General features: G+C 35.5%; 2 protein-coding genes across 3 annotated transcripts; both read right to left on the bottom strand.

The window, feature by feature from the left end:
- Positions 1 to 430: 430 nt before the first annotated feature.
- On the bottom strand, positions 431 to 1269 carry LOC120135509 (PRA1 family protein B4-like). Its single transcript, XM_039151788.1, has one exon. The coding sequence runs from the start codon at positions 1230 to 1232 to the stop codon at positions 582 to 584; it is 651 nt and encodes a 216-aa protein (XP_039007719.1). The 5' UTR covers positions 1233 to 1269; the 3' UTR covers positions 431 to 581.
- A 619-nt stretch (positions 1270 to 1888) lies between these two features.
- On the bottom strand, positions 1889 to 9336 carry LOC120135669 (protein SCAR2-like). 2 transcript variants are annotated; one of them, XM_039151906.1, is made up of 10 exons: positions 9059 to 9336; positions 7558 to 7721; positions 6929 to 7052; positions 6704 to 6833; positions 5962 to 6023; positions 4662 to 5844; positions 2616 to 4553; positions 2437 to 2523; positions 2238 to 2345; positions 1889 to 2152 (listed from the first exon to the last, which is right to left on the bottom strand). In XM_039151906.1, the coding sequence occupies exons 1-10, from the start codon at positions 9211 to 9213 to the stop codon at positions 2099 to 2101; spliced, it is 4005 nt and encodes a 1334-aa protein (XP_039007837.1). In that variant the 5' UTR covers positions 9214 to 9336; the 3' UTR covers positions 1889 to 2098. The 2 variants fall into 2 exon arrangements, with proteins under 2 accessions (XP_039007837.1, XP_039007836.1); XM_039151905.1 differs by having other exon boundaries at positions 2616 to 5844; positions 9059 to 9335.
- Between the last annotated feature and the right edge of the window lie 15436 nt (positions 9337 to 24772).

Raw genomic sequence — 24772 nt, 5'->3', positions numbered from 1 at the left:
CGAAAGCGAAAGAAACGGAGGTAGAGGTTTCCGGTACCCAAATGGCAAATGAACTTGAGGTGACGGAGGTGAAGGTTTCCGTCGGAAAAAAAGGTTGGTGGTTGCTTTGGCGATTGAGAAAACAAAACAAAAGATGATGAAAAAAAGGGGGGAAAAAAAAGAAGAGTCATAAATCGATAATGTTATTATAGTAACGGCCGTCGTTAATGGTCATAAATCGATAGCATTATTGATTAATTTGCTATTTTTAAAACTTCGGTTTGTAGTATTGAACATCTCAGACCCTATAACGATTTACATTCAATGATTAAAGATAAAGCATTGATCCATTAAGATGCTATAGCATCTTGCACTGGAATTTACATCAAGTAAATGGATTCACCAGTATAGAGTAGATCCATGTACATTTCATTGATTTTAATACAAAAGTTAGTAAGTAAATGGAGGGGGAAAGGAATAAAATTGGGTAAATTTATTGTCTACAAGAAAAGAAAAAATTGAATAGTGAATCAATCACAAATGAAGCGATATTGAATTACCCTCGGGAACGAGATTCAGAAAGACCGATCCAAGGATAAGGTTCAGAGGCGAGTAGCAACGCCAGGGGCGGCGGCGGATGCGGCGACATTGGAGGCACCACCACCGAGGAATGACAAGAAACCGGGGGAGGCTGGTTCTTGCTCGTCCAAGAAGAGATCCTCAGGGACCCTGAAGGCACTGTGAGCGCAGACGAGACCGCAGCCAACCATGATAGCGGAAATGATGAGAGATCCAACGGAGGTGAGGAAGATAAGGAAGACGCTAAAGATGATGAGGCCTCCGAGGGTCTCGCGATCGGAGTATGTGCGGCCGAAGATCACGAGAGGCTCGTCGACGGGGCGGAAGAGGTAGAGGAAGATCCACGAGAAGAGGAGGGCGAGGAGGAGGAGGAGCGAAAATGGATGGGAGAGAAGCGACAAAGCGAGAATGAGACCGACGACGAAGAGATAATTGATTCGGAAGTAGGAGTAATTCTTGCGGAGACGGAGGGTGGCTTCGGAGAAAGACTCGGGCTTGGTGAAGGCGGAACGGTCGGCGAGTTCAGCCCAGGGACGGTTCTGGGAGAGGCCATTGCGAAGGTAATCGTTGATGTGGGTGAAGAAGGTACGGAATGCGGAGACGGGGACGACTTGGGGTTGGTCGGCGGATTGGACGTTGGAGACGGAGAGGACGGGAGGAGCGGAGGAGGACATGGCGGTTGAATTGGAGGTAAATGCTTTTTTTTGGGAGAAGTTGTGGGGGATATTAGATACTATTAGAGAACACAGAATATTAACTCTGTTTGGCGTGGAGAAAATGGAGGAAATACAAGGACGTACGTTTTCACGCTGTTTCCCTTGCGTTTCCTAATTATTTTCCAAACAAAATTCTAATTACTGGACTTCAGTTAAATCAAAATTAATATTCTGCAAACTCTAATCTTAGCCACCCGTCTTTCAAAACTCGGATCCAGCGTTGAATTGGTCAAATCTCTATATCAATTTAATTATTTTCATTAAATTGTAATGTATTATAAGAACACATATATTAATAAAATAATTAAACTAATTTATATACTGATAAAACAATATTAACTCGAAAATGTGTTAAATAATTTGTAAATTAGTTTTAAAATATTAATGAATGTGTTAATTGAATTAATAAAATATAAAATTTAGATATAATTTAATGGATAGATCTTTATAAACTTTTACATTAATATTTTTTAACTTAAAATTAAATATTAACTTTATTTTTTTGACTAAAAATATTAACTTTATTAAAAACATTTACAAGTTATCTTAAATTGTGACAATATCCTACTAATAAAATAATAGTAATTTTACATTCTATATATATATATATATACAGAAATACTTTGACCACAGGGGCTCAGCCATGGATGTCAATCTCTTCCTTGTATAAGCATTTTATATGTGTATATAAGCATTGTGTAAGTGAAATATACAGGGTAATGAGCAGAAAGAATATCAGCATACCCCAACAGAATGACAATTTTGAGGCACAGAATATACCATCCATCCACAATTTGATCCAAACTTTTTTAACCAAGTAGAGCTCAAGAATCACTCCAACCATCTTCATCGTCGTCTTCGTTGCTTCCGGCCAAAGCCTATTTTAAGAGAGATGATTTATATTAAAAAAGGGAACTGAACACTGCTAACATGGCTGTGACATAACAGGCAGCGAACACGAACCTGGCGAATTGCATTTGCTTTCTCCAAGATCGCTGCGACTCTTATGTTGGTTTTAGGACCCTCAACCCGGGGTCTGGTCACCACCACTGCAGGCTTCAAGTTAAAGGACTGTAGAAAGCGAAACAGATCAATGCATTCCCCAATCCCCGCCAATAAAACAATTTATCTCTTTTAAAAGAAGGGAACAAATGGATCAAACCTTTGTTCGTATCTGTTCCAGCAATGAATCTCTTTCATCTACCTTGGGTATGATTGAAGGTCGATTCTGCTCGGTTACCTTTCTCATCTGCAGAAAATTTAAACTGTCACTTCAAAACAAACAGGCGGACAGGCCTAAGAGAAAAAAACTGTTAAACCGAAAAGCAAGGCCATAACCACCTTGCTTTTGTCATGAGCAGAAACATCATCTATGAGAGGACTGCGAGGACGAGGAAGTTTAACAGGTGAATTCCCATTTGAGTTTTCTTCTTCAGCAACTTGTACTAAAGCATGTGTATTTGAGGGCCATGCTGTCTCTCCCTCTGAAGTTGACAAATCATGCTCTATAAGTGTGGATTCTCCCTCTGGAGCTGCCAAGCCATGCTGAACAATGACATTTGGCGTCTGCACCTTTTCTGCCTCAGAAGCTGCCAAACCATGCCGAGGCTGCTCGTCTACCTTAGTTGTGAACTGCTCTACTTTGGTTGGAATTGGCTCCTCTCTCTTAGTTGGTAGGCACGCAGATACAACAAGAGGATTCCCATGTTCTCTATCAAAACTTTGTTTAGGGTTCTGAAATGCCCCACCTTCTAAACTTGCATCCAGTACAAACTGGTTTGGACGGTGTGATGTTTCCTCATGCAAAGATACAGGAATGTGTCTACAAGTTGCATCAGTAGGTGGTATCGGCAATTGATCAGAATCACCAGACCTCTCTTCACCAGGCACAAGGGGTAGAAATGGATTTCGGTGCTGTTCGAAGCCCTGCTCCGGCGCTGGTAAACCTAACTGAGCTTTCTCACCATATTGAACTCTGCCCGTCCTCCACTGCATTGGAGGAAGAGGTGGCAATGGTGGCATTTCCTCGATGACATATTCAGTTGCTTCAGGGTGCAGGCCAAAGGCATGATGAATGAGATCAGATGGATATCTTTCTTGTTTATCCCGCCTACCTGATTGTTCTGTAAAATCAAATGAAGGATCCGTTGAAGAGCCTTCTTTGGAATGTTCAAAAGAAGACTGCAAGCATATTTCCTGATCCATGGGATCCGGAGATTGTATCTGTCTTGAACCATCTTCAGCTATGTACAGTTTTTCCACATCATGTTGATTATCATGGATGTCTAACGGCAACACTAAACTATTTTCTTTTTCTGATTGGTAATGGGTAGTTGAAGGCACCATGTCTTCCTTACATTCCTTTAGATGACTCGAATGTTCTAATTCTGACTCTTTATCACTGAATTCTGAAGAAGCTGGTGCGGTGGCTAAATCAATGAAATTCAAGCTATCTTTGGTTGGTTCAGCCAGAGTCGCATAGTGGACTGTATCTTCTAAATTGGAATTGGTATAAGAGACCGACTTGCATGAAGTGGAATCTACATCTGCTGGAGTACCTACCACTTGATTTGTTGCTTCTTCCGTCTCCAACTCTGTAAGACATTCTTGAGAAACAACCTCATTGGACTCCAATCCTTCATGACACATATCTCTATCACCAGCAAGAAACACTTCCAAATCCATTTGTTTTCCAGATGGAGGGCAAATCAAATTTGAAGAGTGATATATAGTATCATCAACATCATTTCCGAAGTAGGCAGAATTATAAGCAGCAGCAGATACTGCAATACTTCCAGCATGAACATTTTCAGTTGCCAGATCATCTAAATCCTCAAGGTTCTTGAGGTTCAAATTATCAGAAAAATCATAAGGAAGGTCACAACGAATAACATCTTCCACCTCATTCGCACTGCAAGTAAATCCCATAGTTTCTTCTCCCTCTGTAGCGTCAGAAATTTCAACAACATTTTGTTTCTGTTCAGAATATGAAGCCTCTCTCTCTGTTAGGCTAGCCTCAACTTCTGGACCATGATGTAATATGTCCGAAAATTGATGTTCATTAAAGCCACAAATCTGTGAAGCATCCACCACTGGAGTTATACACTCTTCTCCTTCAGTGAAGGTTGAACAAAGGCCCTGCTCCTCCGTCGATGAAATAATGCAGTTTGGTGAACCAATTGTTTGGTTGACTGAATTCCCAGCACAAATTTCCCCAGCAAAATCTGTTTCAAGAACTTCATCTAAATGATCATTGTCGCTTCCTTTCAAAGGAGAAACCTGTAAAACATTCAATAAATGTGACAAAGCATCAGAAGAGACATTTAAGTCTCCACAGCCCAACTCATATACTGAATGACTTCCAGAAGAAAGAGTGATCAAGTTAACCTGTTTCTCAGAAGAATAAGAAAAAATGACTTCTGAAGAATCATTCAAACATTGTCCGCAATCACTGTCTGACAAATTAGAATTTGATTTACCATCAGAGGCTACTTCTTCGTGTTGTGGTTCCAACAAAGGAATTGCCAATGGACTTACTTCATCCAACAATATATGTGTAGAGTTCAAATCTTCCAGACATAAACTATAGGATGCCTCTCCAAGATCAGGAAGGCAATGTTCACCAAAAGAACTATCTTTTTGTAACAAAATCTGATCGGAACTGGGACATTGCATCTCCAAACATGTAGGAAGCTGGATGGGAGGTGCCTGAACAATCTCAGTAACAAAGTTTCTATTTGAAGGGACCACTTCTTCTGCTATTTCACCATCTGACGCCATATCTTTAGCCAGATTGTGTATAGTATCAGAATTGGTAAAACCAGATCTTTTCTTAATAGAGCAGTTTCCATCATCAGATGCAGAGGAGATCCAATCTGATTGATAATATGATGAATAGTCTTGGGCTCCAAGCTTTTCCTCTTTTGCATGAGAACCTGTTTGATACTTCCCAATAATCTCGAAGTCAATACCATTCTTCAGTTTATACTCGTTGTCCGTATCCATTTCAGACTCCATGGTAGTAATTGCATCAATGTTGTCAGCCTCACTGGTCACGTCATCGGAATGGTCCGCATATACATTGTAATCTTCCATGCCTTCCCTATCAACTATTATCTCCTCTTCGGTTGTTACTTTGTGAAGGGAAAGGGGGATTCCATCCTTGATATCAACTGTTGTCTCAGGCACCTTCATAACGTCTGTATCAATGACTTCTTCATTCAACTCTTCAATGGATGGTTTCAAGACAATTTCATGTACAGTAGGTTCAGAACTTAAGGTTTCCTTTCCTTGTGAAGACACATTTACAGGACTCGCTGTACTAATATCAAGTGTTTCAGGCCCCGACCCACTAGAATTATCCAATGTCAACCTTAGAGGCAGAGTACCAGAGTTCTCGTAAACAGCAACTTTCTTTTGTGCAGGGGTCTCCAGGAATTTCTCCAGGTAGCTTCTCCCAGATTTTGAGTCAAGTGGAGATTCATTTAATTGCCTTCTTTTCAGTTTTACAAGACGGGCAGGGTCATTGTAAGCATTCTCAATATGCTCCTCCAAAAACAGATTATGAAATCTGCACGATTAGATACCAATTCAATTACCAAGATACCACCATATTAAAACTTTAATACGTGCAGTTAAATAACTAGAAGAAAGATAAAAGGCACAGACGAAGAATTGAAGGACTCACTTGGCATGTGATGTTTGTGGAAATTCTGGAGTCTCCCCATTCTTCCAGCGTGATCCTTTCTTCTTCCAGAAATAAAAGATTAGACAATACGGATATATGCAAAATTACCATATATTACAACTAGCCAAAAGGAAATCTGTGCTAATTTCTAAAACCATGAGGTGCCAAAAAAATTATCATTCAGTGCCAGCCCTTAAACTAATTTTTATTTTATGGTATATAAAAGGAAATAGAATGCTTAATGCAGGTGAGAACTGAGAAGTAACTTAATTAGTACTTTATAATTGGTTTAAATTTAAATCACCCCAAATGCAAAAATGGAACCTCCAGAGAGCAGGGCATAAGATATAAAGCTTGCTGATCACAAGAAAGCACACCTCAACCAGATAATTTAAGTTTGAGAGTGGAGCTAGTGACCAAGCTTGCTATGATCTGCTCACAGAATCTCATGGATGCCCGTCATGAAATGATGATGAAAAAGAGTAATTCAACAATGATGAAACACTTGTCCCCAGTGAAAATTAAATAAATCAGTCCAATAAGACTATTGATAGGCTTTAGGGCCATTTTAAAGACCAAGTTCAAGTTTATTTTGTTAAGAGGTAGAAAATCAGGGTCATTCTAGAGACCTATCTCCTAATCTCTGCCATAAATGAGACAAAACTGCAAATTGCTAAAATAACTTGCAAAAAAATTTTAAGCAGATATTTCCCGTTTTCTTTTATTTATTTTATGGTAGTACCTTCACTTTATGTGCTTTCTTTTCTCTTGGAAATTCTAATGGTGCAATTCCAGTGAAAGCCGGTTCTGCTTTAAAAAACGATGGATCAGTGTAACGCTTTAAACATGCCCCAGCACCCGCAATATCAAATCTGGAACAAGTTAAAAGTTGTTAGAATATTTGCTATCGGTATGAAAAGGACTTGCAACAAAATTATTGAACTTAAGACCAGTATAATCGTCCTACTTGTCCAAAAGGAACAATCGTGGAGGGGCTCTGCATTCCTCATAAGAATCCAGCACACAGCGAGGTAAGTCACCACGAGTGATTAGATTATGTTCAGTGCGCAGATTAGGAAGCCATTCAACACCTGAGAAAGGATAATACATTTGTTGACCAGTTTAGCGGATAATGTCTTTGTGCAAGTAAACTCCAATATTCTGTTTCAAAACCATAAATAAATATAATCAATTAGCTCCATCACTTAAAGCTGACTCATTGTATGCCATGATCTCATTTCCTATCCATTCCATTATTGCATGCCAATGTAAGTGAATCTGTGCATACTGATTCCATGACAATTTCCAGGACAAAGTCATTAAAAGATGTATCTTTTGGTAAACAAACTTTTTTCCCCTGTAGGTGCTGATAGTACATGGGAAATATAATACCCATATTGTAGACACCAGGCACTCAACCCCCGGAATCTAGGATAGTTGTTTCAAAAGAAATACGACATATGAAACCAGCACATACGTTAAAGTGCACCTTTATGAGAAGAAATGATCCAGAAGCAAGAGTAAGAGTCAAATCGTAAACATAAAAATCATAACATGTTTCTGCAAAAAAAGTGTTAGTAAAAGCTTGAACCTAACCTGCATTGGTAAAGAATAATGACTGACTGGTTTTCGATAAAAATGCCTTCTCATCGGAAGGGAACTCAGCCTCAAGTTGTTCAACTCGGGCCATTAGAACATGGCCTCTAGCAGCAGTTGTCGTTACCTCTTCATGCAAGTGGTGGAATATCTCAGCAGCAAACCTTTTGTCAATCACCAAGGAAAAGCAATTTTAAAACCAGAGAGAAGGTAGGAAGCAAAAATAACACATCAAAATTGCCACCAGAGTGCTACAACTCCAACAGGAAATCCCTAGTAAACGTGGCAGTCATACACCATGATTCCAAGTCTATAGAGAAAATTTCCGATATTTAGTTTCAATTAATGCATTTAAGGAAAATATCAAAATTGATATAGATAGGGCTGAGCATTTGATCGAGTCGAGTCGAGTCAAAAAATTTTGAATTATTCGAGTTGACGAGTCCTATTTTACAACTCGGACTTGATTTGAAATTTTTTCGAGTCGAGTCGATTTTTCGAGTTTATGTTTAAATTTAATTATAAATATTTTATAATAATATTTTATTATAATTTAAGTGAGTTTCTATAACCATATATACAATATAAATATATTTCTTCATATTTTTTTCATACATGATATACATATATCATCCAAAGTCCAAGGACTCTTAAACTTAAAAATAAATCCACTAATTACTAAAACATTTCGAGTTATTCGAGTTGCATTTTTAAACTCGATTTGAATTTGAAATTTTTTCGATTCAAGTCGAGTTTATAAAATTGTAACTCCAAGTTAATTCGAGTCGATTTTTTTAGTTGAATCGAGTTAAAAATTTTGGTTTTTCGAGTCGAGTCGAATTTTACTCACCCCTAGATATAGAATAATTTGAATTAACGGATTGTTCCAAAAAAAAACACTCACCCATAGACAAGCGAAATTGATAACAAAGTAACTATGAAAATTCCAACTCTCATATTCAAATGGCAGAAACTAAAATTAAAATTGTTTACACTTTAGAAAATCATTTAAAGATTCTGGTTCGTTTCTATAGCCTCGAGCTTAAAGGAAGGAAACAGCGAATTAAGCAAACTAACAAACAAATAAAATTCCAAAAAATTGTTTTACTCACCCCTAGATATAGAATAATTTGAATTAACGGATTGTTCAAAAAAAAAAACACTCACCCATAGACAAGCGAAATTGATAACAGAGTAACTACGAAAATTCCAACTCTCATATTCAAATGGCAGAAACTAAAATTAAAATTGTTTACACTTTAGAAAATCATTTAAAGATTCTGGTTCGTTTCTATAGCCTCGAGCTTAAAGCAAGGAAACAGCGAATTAAGCAAACTAACAAACAAATAAAATTCAACCAAAATCTGATTAGTGTAAGACAGAGAGAGAGAGTGACTCGGCGGGTCACCGAGCTGGCGCAAAACAGAGAATTAAGCAAACTAACAAACAAATAAAATTCAACCAATCTGATAAGTGTAAGCGTGGAGAGAGAGAAACTGACTCGGCGAGGTCACCGAGCAGGCGCAAAACGCCAACAAGGCCAGACATGGAAACGCCTTCAAGTAAAGCCTCGGGATCATCCTTTTCGGTAGCTCTATACAGCTCCGGATCGGCCAAGCTGAACTCGTTCTTAATCTGGTACCTTGTCAACGGCATTTCTTCGCCAAAAAGATGAACAAACAAATTCCGAACTACTTCTGTTATGAAAAAACAGAGAACAGGAAAAAATTAATCAAAATCTATTTCAATGTTTGAAACTGCACTGAGCTCATCATAGTTTCATCATTTTTTTTTGCTGGCTCTCTCTCTCTCCCTCTCTCCCTCTCTCCCTCTCTCCCTAAGTTTAGTATTTATAAAGGAAAATGAATCATTTGATGGAATGAACATGTGATATAACAGTATGTATGCCCGCACGATTTTTCGGATCTTATATTTTTTTTATTCATAAAATTATTTTGAAGTAATTGTGAAGTTTTATTAAAGAATAATTTAAAACAGTTTTTATTAATAGAATGTATCATATAAAATAAAAAACGTTATACATATGAGAATAATTTTTAAAAATATCCGTCAATTGAGAGTCTTAGACAGATTCTTTCTATTATTAGAGCATAAAATTTTGACACGTTATTTTTCAATAAATTGTTTTAAACTTTGTTTATTTTTTTGAATAAATCACTGGTATCTAATCTATTGACCCACTAATCCAGATCGGGTACTGCAGAGGCGAGGGCGACCCTCCCAACCAGTTTGCTCCATTCGCAAACGTTAGGATTCGAATCCCTGACATTGCTTAAGGGACCTAATGTCTCATCCTACTAGACCAACTGGTTTAATCTAGGATTAGTACAAGTACTAGTATTTGTTTTAAAGACTCCAACAAATACTCATTACCCTACAATCGTTGATGCTTGAACCCGGAATCTCTAAGGATAACAACTATCTCTTTAATCGTTGAAGTCAATTGGTTCTTCCCTCATTCTTTTGTTTATATTAAGTTATAAAAAATATATTCATAATCTATTAGCATTGACAGTAAAAAATTAATTAGGTACAAAATTTATCAAGTGGCGTTAGTGGTAAATATTGCTCTTCATAAAGCTTTTGTATTCGAGCAGTTGTGTCTGTAGAATGTGTGTACGTTACCAATTGGTTAAGAAAATTTTGAACAAATACTCGAACTTACTACCACTCCAACAACAAATACGGTTGAAGTTGGTTGCTGATAGTAAATACAAACAAGCAATTACGTGCTCTTAAAAAATTAATTGGGTTTGATTTATAAATAATGGTGTAATTGGTGAGTGCCCATCTTCTTCGTTCCTAAAATATTTTCGGTGTAGGGTTTCCCCACTCCATCAACGACTTCCTATTTGTCTTAAAATACACGCCCAACACCATATTAACTTTGCTTTTAAGATACATCATATAATAGAAGTAATAATATTGATATAGACAAACAAATAAAGGTGAAAGATTTTAATTTTTGTATTATATATATTTTAAATAATTATAACAATTAATTTTATTAAATCATTGGCGAGAATAAATTTATCTTATTGGTCGTTGACGGCTCAATTTTTTTGAGGTATGTGATGAGACACAATCGATATGATAAAGTCATTGTTCGGTGTTCCTCTATAAGAAAAAGATGAAAGTGAGAGAGAGTAGACAAGTTTGGGAGGAGAAGAAAATAAATCCTTCTTTCTTATTCGTGGTTGAGAGATATTTATAGTGATCTTAGCTAATAGGGTTAGACATAGGATAACTATGATTGGTCATAGATCAACAAGCTAAATAAATTTTATTGTCAGAGCTTATATTTTACTATGATAGATATGTGAGCCTATTAGAAGTCTTCAGGCCCGTCCCTACCATGGGCAAAAGGGGCAATCACCCATGGCCCTTATTTGCTCAAGGACTAAAACTATAAGTTTATATATAATTAAAAAGGATAAATTATTTATTCAGTCACTTACTTATTATTTTATTTTTGTTTTGACCATCCAATTATTATTTTTCTTCAAAAGCATACTTAACGTTACATTTTTATTTCTTTTTTGTTACTCATCATTAAAAAATTAACAGGAATGCTAAAGTGACATTTTTAAATTATTTTTTTTACTTTTCATTTAATTATTATTTAATTCATTTTTTTGTAATACATATTATTATGGGCCTAGTTTTTATATTCGTTCTAGGCCACTAAAAGCTCAAAAACGGGCATGAAAGTCTTGTCTATGCATTATAGTTAGCTCGGAGGCAAGGATATAGATTCTTTGAGAACTCTGATAAATAAAGGAGTCTATATAAAAATATTGAATGACTAAATTTTTGAAAGTGAGTTTCAAAAATATAATAGAAGTTCACATTATCAAAAAAAAATGATAAAACTCAAAGTAAAATAAATCACACTCATATAGAAAAAGTTTAAAAAAATTATAAAATTCATATGGTTTTTTTTATCAGCCAGCATTAGTGGTAGATTTTGTTAGCGAATTAAAAAGGTATGGTCCTTGGGTGAATAGTGATGTAGAACTAAGTAATTTCATGGGTGGAAATAGGCCAACATGTTAAAAGTTAATTCAAAGTTTGGCAATCAACTTTGAAAAATGTTTTTCAAAGTTTGGTAAATGTTTCTTTGAAAAAATATTTTTCAAAGTTTGGTAAAGTTTGGTAGATGTTTGTTGAAAATAGGAATGAGCTTCAAAATCATCACAAATCATTTCTTTCTCCCAATACTAGAGAGTTTCTTGTGAGTAGTGAGTGTTTTGTAAACACTTGTAAATTTTCTCTCTTAGTAAAATATCTGCAGCAGTCCAGAGACGTAAGCACAATTGGCTGAACTCCGTTATCAATTTTCGGGTATTATTTTTCCGCTTTTATTTCGCATTCTCACTAATCTGGTTATAGGGAAATTACTCGTACTCGGTTTATTTCCCAACAACTGGTAATCAGAGCTTTTGGTTGTGAATTTTGTCAATTTTTTGCGAGGTTACTATTCACGTGAATAGTAAATTTTGTGAATAGTAAAATTTTATCGACGATACGAATTTGTCGACGGAGGTGTTCTAATACACGGTGGTTCGCAAGAATTGTCAGAAACGATCCAAACGAAACCAGATTCGAGTTGGAGCGATGGCTGCAGACGAAGGGAATGTGAAAATTGAAAATTTCGATGGTGCGGACTTTGGCTTTTGGAAGATGCAAATTGAAGATTTTCTGTACCAGAAAAATCTATATCAACCTCTCTCAGGAAAGCAACCAGAGGGCATGAAGTATGAAGATTGAGCTCTTCTTGATAGACAAGCCCTCGGAGTTATCCGACTGACGTTGTCCCGCAATGTTGCTTTCAACATAGCAAAGGAAAAGACCACGGCGAGTCTTATGGCGGCTCTCTCCAGTATGTATGAGAAGACATCGGCCTCAAACAAAGTTTATTTGATGAGGCGATTGTTCAATTTAAGGATGGAAGAAGGGGCATCGGTGGCTCAACACCTAAATGAACTCAACACAATCACAACCCAGTTGAGTTCCGTGGAAATTGAATTCCATGATGAAGTTCGAGCTTTAATTCTCTTATCATCTTTACCAGACAGTTGGAATGTTACTGTTACAGCAGTCAGCAGCTCGTTGGGAAACAGCAAATTAAAATTCAACGATGTTCGGGATCTGGTATTGAGTGAAGAAATTCAACGGAGAGAATCGGGTGAAGCATAAACCTCCTCAGCCTTACACACGGAGTCCAGAGGGAGAACTTCAGAAAGAAATTCAAATCGTGGCAGATCCAAATCCAGAAGGTGAAAATCAAGAACAGGAAAGAAAGATTTTACCTATTATAACTGCGGCAAGAAGGGTCACTTTAAAAAAGATTGTCGAGCACCGAAGAAAAATATCGGCGCACAGGAATATGCCAACGTGACAGAGGATACAGGTGATGCCATGATTCTAAGCGACAACAGTCTGATTGAATCATGGATCTTGGATTCAGGAGCATCTTTCCACTCCACCCCATGCCGAGAAATCATGGAGAACTATGTCAGTGGTGATTTTGGGAAGGTTCATCTAGCTGATGATGAAACCTTGAAGATCGTCGGAAGAGGAGACATCCGACTAAAGCTGACAAACCAGACCACCTGGACGCTGAAAGGTGTGAGACATATTCCTGGCCTAGAAAGAAATTTGATTTTCGTAGGACAGCTTGATGGAGAAGGTTATAGTACAACCTTTTCAGGCTGTGAATGGAAGATTACAAAAGGAGCACTCGTCATTGCTCGTGGTAAGAAGACTGGTACTCTCTATGTAACATCAAATTTAGAGAATATCATTGTTGTAGCAGATGTTGATGGAAAATCAAACCTATGGCACCAAAGGCTTGGCCATATGAGCGAGAAAGGGATGAAGACGCTTTTGTCAAAAGGGAAGCTTCCGGATATAAAGAATGTAGATGTCGGACTATGTGAGGATTACATCTTTGGCAAACAAAAGAAAGTCAGTTTTACAAAGATTGGCAAGACACCCAAGGTAAAAAGGTTAGAGTTGGTTCATACTGATGTATGGGGACCATCTCCAATTCCATTTCTTGCAGGCTCATTATATTATGTCACTTTCATCGATGATTCAACAAGGAAGGCGTGGGTTTATTTTCTGAAGAAGAAATCAAAAGTCTTTGATACCTTCAGAAAATGGAAGGCCATGGTGGAAAATGAGACAGGTTTGAAAGTCAAGCGGCTGAGGTCTGACAATAGAGGAGAGTACAAAAACAGAAGATTCAGAGATTTCTGCGCAAACAATGGGATCAAGATGGAGACAACAGTTCCCATGACACCGTAGCAGAATGGCGTAGCAGAGCGCATGAACAGAACTCTGAATGAACGTGCCAGAATCATGAAGATACATGCCGGATTGCCCAAATTTCTATGGGCTGAAGCTATCAACACTGCAGCTTACTTGATCAATCGTGGGCCCTCAATTCCTTTGGATGGAAGAATACCAGAGGAAGTTTGGAGCAAGAAAGAAATAAACCTTTCACACTTAAGAGTGTTTGGTTGTATTTCTTATGTACACATAAACTCTGCTGAAAGAAGTAAACTTGATGAAGAAGTAAACTTGATGTCAAGTCCAACAAATGTGTCTTTGTTGGTTATGGAGGTGATGAGTTCGGTTATCGATTTTGGGACTACGAAAATCGAAAGATCATCAGAAGCAGAGATGTCATTTTCAATGAGAATGTGATGTACAAAGACAGGTCAACTGTAGAATCAAGTAGCTCCAATACCGAAGATAAAACAAAGGAATTTGCTGAGTTCGAGGAGATTTCTAGAAATGATGTTCATATCAATCCTGAAGCAGTTCAAGAAGAACCAGTCACACCAGAACTGAGACGCTCCTCCAGAATTCCTAAACCAACCCAACGGTATTCTCATTCTTTGCATTACTTATTGCTGACTGACAATGGTGAACCAGAGTGCTATGATGAAGCAATGCAAGTAGAGGATTCAGTCAAGTGGGAGTCTTCCATGAAAGATGAGATGGACTCGTTTATGTTAAATCAGACGTGGGAATTAGCTGAATTACCACCAGGCAAGAAAGCGCTCCACAACAAGTGGATTTACAGGATCAAGGAAGAGCACGATGGGAGAAAACACTACAAAGCGAGATTGGTTGTCAAAGGTTTTCAACAAAAAGAAGGTGTTGACTACAATGAAATTTTCTCTCCAGTCGTGAAGATGTCTACAATCAGTCTGGTTTTGCAAATTGTAGCTGCAGAGAATTTACATCTTGAGCAGTTAGATGTAAAGACAACTTTCCTTCATTGTGATTTGGAGGAAGAAATCTATATGAGGCAGCCAGAAGGCTTCATAGAGGCAGGCAAGAAAAACCTGGTATGCAGGTTGAAGAAGAGCTTGTATGGTTTAAAACAAGCTCCTAGACAGTGGTACAAGAAGTTCGATAGCTTCATGGGTAGTAGTGGTTTTACCAGATGCCAAGTAGATCATTGTTGCTATATCAAGAGGTTCGACAATAGCTTCATTATTTTATTGTTGTACGTTGATGACATGCTCGTTGCAGGCTCAAACATGCAAGAGACTATACACATGAAGCAAAAGTTGTCGAAGCAGTTTGCTATGAAGGATCTAGGCGCTGCAAAGCAGATTCTTGGGATGAGGATCAAGAGAGACACAAAGTCGGGGACTTTGATGTTATCACAGGCTGAGTACATCAACAAAGTACTCTCCAGGTTCAACATGCAAGATGCTAAACTAGTAAGTATACCTTTAGGTGTTCATTTTAGACTCTCTAAAGAACAGTCACCAAAGACGGAGGAACAATGTGCACACATGGTGAAGGTGCCATATGCCTCAGCAATTGGAAGTCTAATGTATGACATGGTTTGTACCAGACCAGATATTGCTCAAGCAGTGGGAGCTGTTAGCAGGTACATGAATAATCCGGGCAAGGTACACTGGGAAGCAGTCAAATGGATCCTCAGATATCTGCGGGGTACTACAAACAAAACACTTTGTTTCAAAGGTGGAGATACGATATTGATAGGCTATGTAGATGCTGACTTAGCCGAAAATATTGACATCAGAAGGAGCACTACAGGGTATGTCTATACTCTAGGAGGAACTGCAGTGAGTTGGGTTTCTCAACTACAGAAGATAGTTGCTCTCTCCACAACTGAAGCAGAATATGTCGCTGTTACGGAAGCTAGCAAGGAGATGGTTTGGCTCCAAAGTTTCTTGGAAGAGTTAGGCAAGAAACAAAAAAACAATGTCTTGTATTGCGACAGTCAAAGTGCTATCCATCTATCAAAGAATCCGTCTTTTCATTCCAGGACGAAGCACATACAATTGAGATATCATTTTATCCGATCTCTTCTGGAAGATGGGATTTTGAAACTTGAAAAGATTAGTGGAGCTCAAAATCCGGCAGACATGTTAACAAAGACGGTGACTACGGACAAACTGAAGTTGTGTTCTGTAACATCCCAAAAGTTGGGTCAATGACCAAAATGGAATATTTGGTAATTTAGTGACCAATCTCAGAAAGATTAAAAGTTTAGGGATTTTAATGAAAAATGTTGGTGTTGGATTTTATAACAAAGTTTGGAAGTAATAAGGGTATTATGGTTATTTCTCAGGAAAGATTTTTATTTTCCTTTATAAAGGGTAATAAGCACGTGGGAAAGGAGAGAATTCTCCAGAGCTTTCTTTCTTCTTCTTCTTCAGCCGTGAGCTTCAAGAGAAATGTGAGTTTTATGAATTCTTGATTATTTGTGGAATTAAAGGTTGGGTTTTGATCATTAGATAATAACTAAGCTCAAGGAAGCTTAAGTTATCTTAGAAATCAAAACATAAAGGAGTTACAAAAGATTAAAGAAAATGAGTTTCAAAGCGAATTTCTGAAAAAGAGTTAATAAATGAATGTGGTGATGGAATTTTACTTGTCATAGGTGTGAATAAGAAGTTATAAGTGTTAAATCAAAGTTTGGATAACATGGAAAATTGGGAATGATTCTTAATTTTAAGAATCATAAAGAGATATGAAAGATAAAGATAGCTTATATGGATATAAGTTGGTTTGTAAAGTGGTAGTTGAGTTTAATGACATGTTAGGGGCTTAAAATAGAAGAATTGAGTGAAGAGTTGATGATTTTCAGGCTTGAATACAATTGCTGGGCATGATGCATCGATACACATTCAATATGTACCGATACACTCTTAAAAGAAGAACATCGAATGCCTGGAATGCATCGATGCAGTTTGAGTGTGCACAGATGTACCAAGACAAATTTTGAAGGTACATCGATGCGTTAAGGGGATGCATCGATGCATAAAAAAATTCGAAGCCATTTTGTGTATCGATGCACCTATAGTGCATCGATGCACCCCTAAGGAAAATGTGAATATGGGTTTATTAAGTTCGTTTAAGTTGCTAGTATCAAATTACAAGGTGTACGTATCTAATAATTATCTTGAAAATGTATAATTATGTAGATTCAGAGCTTGAACGAGTTCCAGAATCATTGTCAAGTAAGATCAATCAAAGGGAAAGATAAGAGATTGGAATTAACTAGTGAGGCCAGGTGAGTGCATATTCAATAATATATGATAGGTGATCGGAAGAAGACTTGCGATGAGTCTATTTCCTGAAGAGTTACATATGAATTCATGATTAAAGGCATGAGTTGAATATGAGTGTATGTATGCTTGATTATATGAATTGATATGTTTTGTATGTGCTATGGGGTTTATGTACACACCCTATTAAGTGTTAATGAGAGAATATCAAATAATTTATGAAATTATATGAATATAGAAGATAAGTCAAGAGATGTAGGGAAATGGAAATAGAGGTTTATGAAGAATCATAGGAGAATAAATATAAGTAATAAGATGATGAAATATAAGACTATGTGAAATACATGGTTATGAGAATTAGTAAAATAGAGTTATTTGATTTAATGAGAATTGAGGAAACTAAATAAGATTGAATTATAGAATGGAATGAGAATAATATATCTATTAGGGAACTGGAATATAAAGCACTGATATGTATATATATATGATAAATTATATGTTAAAGATCTATGGGGTTATATGAAAAGGTTATAAGGAATGTATGAAATTGAATTAATTAAATGGATTAAAGTAGTATATAAATAAAATATGATTAAGTGTAATATATATGTTTATAAATACGACATTAGTTATATAATCTAAGGGAATATAAAGAAATAAAGCATAAAGTAGACGAAATGAGATAAGTTATTATATAACTATATTATATATGTTATCAGGTAATATGAGAGGATTCAGGAAACTTATATAAGCTATGTGAAAGTGATCTAGGTGTTTATATGTGAATTATTTGGTAATAAGTTATATGAAATAAGTGTAGTGATTACCAGATCATAAGAGATAAGTCAGAGAATGTGAATAATATGACTAGAAACTATGAGCCTGTGTGATGAAATGAATATATGAAGACTACCTATGAGATATGTGATAAGAAATTATGATTAAATGATCAAGAGATATAAACTAAGGGATATTTGTGAATTACATGAAAAATGTGCTATGTGTAAGTGAATTATATGATTATATGAATATGAAATCATATGAGAATTTACATGAACTACGTTATTACATGTATGTGTGAATGAAGCTACGAGCTTATATGAATATGTGATATGTTACATGAATATGTGCAAGGATATAAAAGATAGTGCCCATGTTATGTGCCTTGAGAGCTAGGGGTATAGTTGGCATGCCAAGAGTCGAGGGTCTAAGCGGTCCTTCGGGATATATATATATTCTTTGGAACATATGTGAAGTCTTGTGAGACACATACTTGATCCCTAGTATATGTATATGATTCTTAAGGAATGATATGTGGTCCTTATGGACATTATTATATGGCATTACGGTACAATTCTACGCGGCACTCCAGTGCAATTTCACGTGGCACTTCGGTGCAATTATACGAGCTGTGGTGACAGCATTAGTGCACAACCTCTATAGACTCACATATCTATGGTTCTCACATGTGTACATGGGCTAATAAAGGAAATAATATAAAAGAACCTTGCATGATAGTATGTGATTGGTTTGTAATCTTTATGGTATGAAGTGATATATGTGATATGATGATGTGAATATAGCTTGGTTAAGAGGAATTGATGCAAGAACATATGATAAAAAGATAAAGAACGAAAATAAGACTAATAAAGAGATAATAATAAATAACTTACATATGATTTACATGTTTTGTGCTAGGAAACCTGTTATAGGAATATGTGAATGATGTGTGTGTACAAGTGGTTAGTGGTTACATGACAGAATATATGATTTTGTATGATATAATAAGTATAGATTATGAATGCATTAGTATTGGTTATATGTTTTTATGCCTCACTAAGTCATCGACTTAGCGTGTGAGTGTTTCACACGTAGGTTTCGGAAAGCTAGAAGAAAAGTGAAGAGGAGCAAGACCGGTCAGTTACTTCTTACCGAAGATCATATCAAAAAAGATGTCTTGAATTAGATGTATTCTGTATATTGAATATAGTTGGCATGTACTAATTGATTGACTTAAACAAACCGCTATGACTTTAATGAAAGTTTTAAGTTTTCTCGAGTTTTTGTCATGAGTCAAAGTTTGAAAAGTCAAAGTGACACCTCGGACTCGTATCCGGGTCGGGTACGGGTTGGGGGTATTACATTTAATGGTATCAGAGCTAAGGTTTAGCCGATTCATGGCTTAAACCGAAGTCAAATGAGTTTTAAAGACGTGTACATGCCAACATAGAGTGAAAATTTTTGATCTGATAGTGTAAGGAGTGTGTTGTCTTGCTAATAGAGTTAGATTGCTATGTTATAATAGAAGTATGATTATGATAATTCCGAAATAAAGGGAAAGGTGATATTCCTGATTGTTATAACTATTCACCTACCCTGGCCAGGCAGGATGAAGAGCGGACACCTCAGGAAATGCCTAGTAAGATCAAAAGTTGATTTCAGAAAGCTGAAATCATATCTGAATAATGATAGAAAATTTTCATTGTTTTAAATCGAAAATACGATATGGAGTAGTTTTGTTATTACGTGGATAAGATAGAATCTGGTGAACAAATGTCACCATAAGATTGTTAAAAAGATCAAAGGATATGGTGAGTATTTGTATAAGAATTCAAGAATAGATGCATCAGTGACAAGTGTATAAGAGATATGGAGATAGAGTTTATGAATTTAAGAAAAAAGGATAGTACTATGTTTAAGCAAGAATATGGATATGATAAGGGTTTGCATTTTAGATGGAAAGAGTTAGCGTTGGTTAACCAGATTATGTGATGGAAAAGGTATAGAAATATAAATTTTAAGATGTTGTCAGGATAAGACAATCAAAGATGAGGAGGATTGGGATACAGTTGTATATTTTGATCATGATAATGTGACATAGTGAAAAAGATGAGAATTCATATGTTTAAGTAAAGCTAAGGATTGATAAGAAGAGTTTAAGAATTGGTACATCAGTGATCAGTTTATAAATAAAGGAAGTTAGAATGTTGAGTTAGAACAACGGAAATTTTATGAAGTATGAGAATAAAAGTGGATTTGATAAGTTAAGTAAACTATCGTTGGGATAATTTCGACTGAAAGGAATATATATATTAATGGTTTGATGAAGGTTTATGTTTTAGATTGGAATATTTGGTGCTGACTAACATAATTATGTGATGATAAGTGTATTAAGTTGAAGGATTATAAAATGTTGTAAGGGTAAATTAACTAATTATGGTGTGAATTGAGACATGATTATGTATTTTGATCACAGAAATGTAAGGTAATGAAAGAGACAAGAGAATAATATTGTATACGAATAAGAGTGTGGGCTGGATAAGTGAGTAAATTGCACTGATTGGATTTCAACTGAGAAGATGAATATGATTAGTCTGATTAGAGCTTATGCCCTAAATTGGAAAAGTTATGACAGATTAATTGTAATAGTATGGATAATAAAGTTATAACATTTGAAGGAAAGATAAAGTTAAGTTAATTAAGTATGATGTGGATTTGGATATGGTTATGATCATATAGATATGATGTCGGCAAGGAAATAAGTATTTGTATGTTTAAAAAAGGAGCTTTGAGGAAGAAAATACAAGTACAAGAGATGGTAAAGAATGAGGTTTTATATAAGTAAAGCGGATTATTAAAGTTATGAAGATGCGGTGAATATCAGTAATCAGGGATAAGTATAAACGATATGAAAAGACTATGAGAGCCTGAAGAAAAGATGTGATCTATGTTATAAGGAGATTTTGATTTTGGAAGGAATGAAAGAATAAAGGGATAGGAAAAGACAAAGATGGAGGTTAAACGATCAAGTAAGACAAGAGGTATATTGAGATATAAGTTATAAGTTTGATATTGAATAATACAATTTTCAATTATTAGAAGAACGAGAATGGGTGATTATTCTTTGAACAAATACGTAAGGGTTATATGAAAAGATTGTGTGTATAGTAATACATACAAGGATTAAGAAATAAGCAAAAGCTTGATTTATGTGCAATGCACATAGAGAATGATGGAAAAGATCAATTGATCTATAATAGTGAGGATTAAGGATTTAGGGTTGCTGTCTATATAATGAATAATATTATATGGACTTATAAAGATATGGACGTATATGAAGAATTGAGTATGGGAAAATGGTAAGTTGCTAGCGGTAGCAGGAAATATTAAGGGAAGCAACATGGAAATATTAAAAGACATGATATTATAAAGGCATGCAGTGAAAATTCGAGGACGAATTTTCTTTAAAGGAGGGGAGATTTGTAACATCCCAAAAGTCGGGATGACCAAAATGGAATTTTTGGTAATTTAGTGACCAATCTCAGAAAGATTAAAAGTTTAGGGATTTTAATGAAAAATGTTAGTGTTGGATTTTATAACAAAGTTTGGAAGTAATAAGGGTATTATGGTCATTTCTCAGGAAAGATTTTTATTTCCCTTTAAAAGGGTAATAAGCACGTGGGAAATGAGAGAATTCTTCAGAGCTTTCTTTCTTTCTTCTTCTTCTCCAGCCGTGAGCTTCAAGAGAAAGGTGAGTTTTATGAATTCTTGATTATTTGTGGAATTAAAGATTGGGTTTTGATCATTAGATAATAACTAAGCTTAAGGAAGCTTAAGTTATCTTAGAAATCAAAACATAAATGAGTTTCAAAGCGAATTTCTAAAAAAGAGTTAATAAATGAATGTGGTGATGGAATTTGACTTGTCATAGGTTTGAATAAGAAGTTATAAGTGTTAAATCAAAGTTTGGATAACATGGAAAATTGGGAATGATTCTTAATTTTAAGAATCATGAAGAGATATGAAAGATAAAGATAGCTTATATGGATATAAGTTGGTTTGTAAAGTGGTAGTTGAGTTTAATGACATGTTAGGGGCTTAAAATAGAAGAATTGAGTGAAGAGTTGATGATTTTCGGGCTTGAATACAATTTCTGGGCATGATGCATCGGTACACATTCAATATGTACCGATGCACTCTTAAAAGAAGAACACTGAATGCCTGGAATGCATCGATGCAGTTTGAGTGTGCACAGATGCACCAAGACAAATTTTGAAGGTGCATCGATGCGTTAAGGGGATGCATCGATGCATAAAAAAATTCGAAGCCATTTTGTGTATCGATGCACCTATATTGCATCGATGCACCCCTAAGGAAAATGTGAATATGGGTTTATTAAGTTCGTTTAAGTTGCTAGTATCAAATTACAAGGTGTATGCATCTAATAATTGTCTTGAAAATGTATAATTATGTAGATTCAGAGCCTGAACGAGTTCCAGAATCATTGTCAAGTAAGATCGATCAAAGGGAAAGATAAGAGATTGGAATTGACTAGTGAGGCCAGGTGAGTGCATATTCAATAGTATATGATAGGTGATGGGAAGAAGACTTGCGATGAGTCTATTTCCTGAAGAGTTACATATGAATTCATGATTAAAGGAATGAGTTGAATATGAGTGTATGTATGCTTGATTATATGAATTGATATGTTTTGTATGTGCTATGTGGTTTATGTACACACCCTATTAAGTGTTAATGAGAGAATATCAAATAAGTTATGAAATTATATGAATATAGAAGATAAGTCAAGAGATGTAGGGAAATGGAAATAGAAGTTTATGAAGAATCATAGGAGAATAAATATAAGTAATAAGATAATGAAATATAAGACTATGTGAAATACATGGTTATGAGAATTAGTAAAATAGAGTTATTTGATTTAATGAGAATTGAGGAAACTAAATAAGATTGAATAATAGAATGGAATGAGAATAATATATCTATTAGGGAACTGGAATACAAAGCGCTGATATGTATATATATATGATAAATTATATGTTAAAGATCTATGGGGTTATATGAAAAGGTTATAAGGAATGTATGAAATTGAATTAATTAAATGGATTAAAGTAGTATATAAATAAAATATGATTAAGTGTAATATATATGTTTTGAAATACGACATTAGTTATATAATCTAAGGGAATATAAAGAAATAAAGCATAAAGTAGACGAAATGAGATAAGTTATTATATAACTATATGATATACGTTATCAGGTAATAAGAGAGGATTCAGGAAACTTATATAAGCTATGTGAAAGTGATCTAGGTGTTTATATGTGAATTATTCGGTAATAAGTTATATGTAATAAGTGTAGTGATTACCAGATCATAAGTGATAAGTCAGAGAATGTGAATAATATGACTAGAAACTATGAGCCTGTGTGATGAAATGAATATATGAAGACATGCCTATGAGATATGTGATAAGAAATTATGATTGAATGATCAAGAGATATAAACTAAGGGATATCTGTGAATTACATGAAAAATGTGCTATGTGTAAGTGAATTATGTGATTATATGAATATGAAATCATATGAGAATTTACATGAACTACGTGATTACATGTATGTGTGAATGAAGCTATGAGCTTATATGAATATGTGATATGTTACATGAATATGTTTAAGGATATAAAAGATAGTGCCCATGTTATGTGTCTTGAGAGCTAGGGGTATAGTTGGCATGCCAAGAGTCGAGGGTCTATGCGGTCCTTCGGGATATATATATATTCTTTGGAACATGTGTGAAGTCTTGTGAGACACATACTTGATCCCTAGTATATGTATATGATTCTTAAGGAATGATATGTGGTCCTTATGGACATTATTATATGGCACTACGGTGTAATTCTACGCGGCACTCCGGTGCAATTCTACGTGGCACTTCGGTGCAATTATACGAGCTGTGGTGACAGCATTAGTGCACAACCTCTATAGACTCACATATCTATGGTTCTCACATGTGTACATGGGCTAATAAAGGAAATAATATAAAAGAACCTTGCATGATAGTATGTGATTGGTTTGTAATCTTTATGGTATGAAGTGATATATGTGATATGATGATGTGAATATAGCTTGGTTAAGAGGAATTGATGGAAGAACATATGACAAAAAGATAAAGAACGAAAATAAGACTAATAAAGAGATAATAATAAATACCTTATATACGATTTACATGTTTTGTGCTAGGAAACATGTTATAAGAATATGTGAATGATGTGTGTGTACAAGTGGATAGTGGTTGCATGACATAATGTATGATTTTGTATGATATAATAAGTATAGATTATGAATGCATTAGTAGTGGTTATATGTTTTTATGCCTCACTAAGCCATCGACTTAGCGTGTGAGTGTTTCACACGTAGGTTTCGGAAAGCTAGAAGAAAAGTGAAGAGGAGTAAGACCGGTCAGTTACTTCTTACTGAAGATCAGATCAGAAAAGATGTCTCGAATTAGATGTATTTTGTATATTGAATATAGTTGGCATGTACTAATTGTTTGAGTTAAACAAATCGCTGTGACTTTAATGAAAGTTTTAAATTTTCTCGAGTTTTTGTCATGAGTCAAAGTTTGAAAAGTCAATGTGACACCTCGGACTCGTATCCGGGTCGGGTACGGGTTGAGGGTGTTACATGTTCAGCTTCAGTTGGCATGCTAGAATAACAAGACCAGAATACTGCTGCATTGATCGAGGTGTGAAGACATATTAAAATCAGTCTTCAAGTGGGAGATTGTTAAAAGTTAGTTCAAAGTTTGGCAACCAACTTTGAAAAATATT

This window comes from Hibiscus syriacus, unplaced genomic scaffold (genome assembly GCF_006381635.1).
Source record: "Hibiscus syriacus cultivar Baekdansim isolate YM2019G1 unplaced genomic scaffold, ASM638163v2 tig00110610_pilon, whole genome shotgun sequence".
NCBI classification, from domain to species: Eukaryota; Viridiplantae; Streptophyta; class Magnoliopsida; order Malvales; family Malvaceae; genus Hibiscus; species Hibiscus syriacus.
Note: the sequence above shows the minus strand (reverse complement) of the source record. Positions and strands in the feature narration are given on the sequence as shown.

Bases quoted from the DNA above. Each gene is read 5' to 3' on its own strand.
- LOC120135669 (XM_039151905.1), bottom strand. From the start codon at position 9,213: ATGCCGTTGACAAGGTACCAGATTAAGAACGAGTTCAGCTTGGCCGAT. The intron at 6,024-6,703 runs GTACTACCATAA...TATTTCTGGAAG, and splicing joins AGAAAGCACATAAAGTGAAG to AAGAAAGGATCACGCTGGAA. The intron at 2,153-2,237 runs GTTCGTGTTCGC...CTCTTAAAATAG, and splicing joins AAGCAAATGCAATTCGCCAG to GCTTTGGCCGGAAGCAACGA.
- LOC120135509 (XM_039151788.1), bottom strand. From the start codon at position 1,232: ATGTCCTCCTCCGCTCCTCCCGTCCTCTCCGTCTCCAACGTCCAATCC.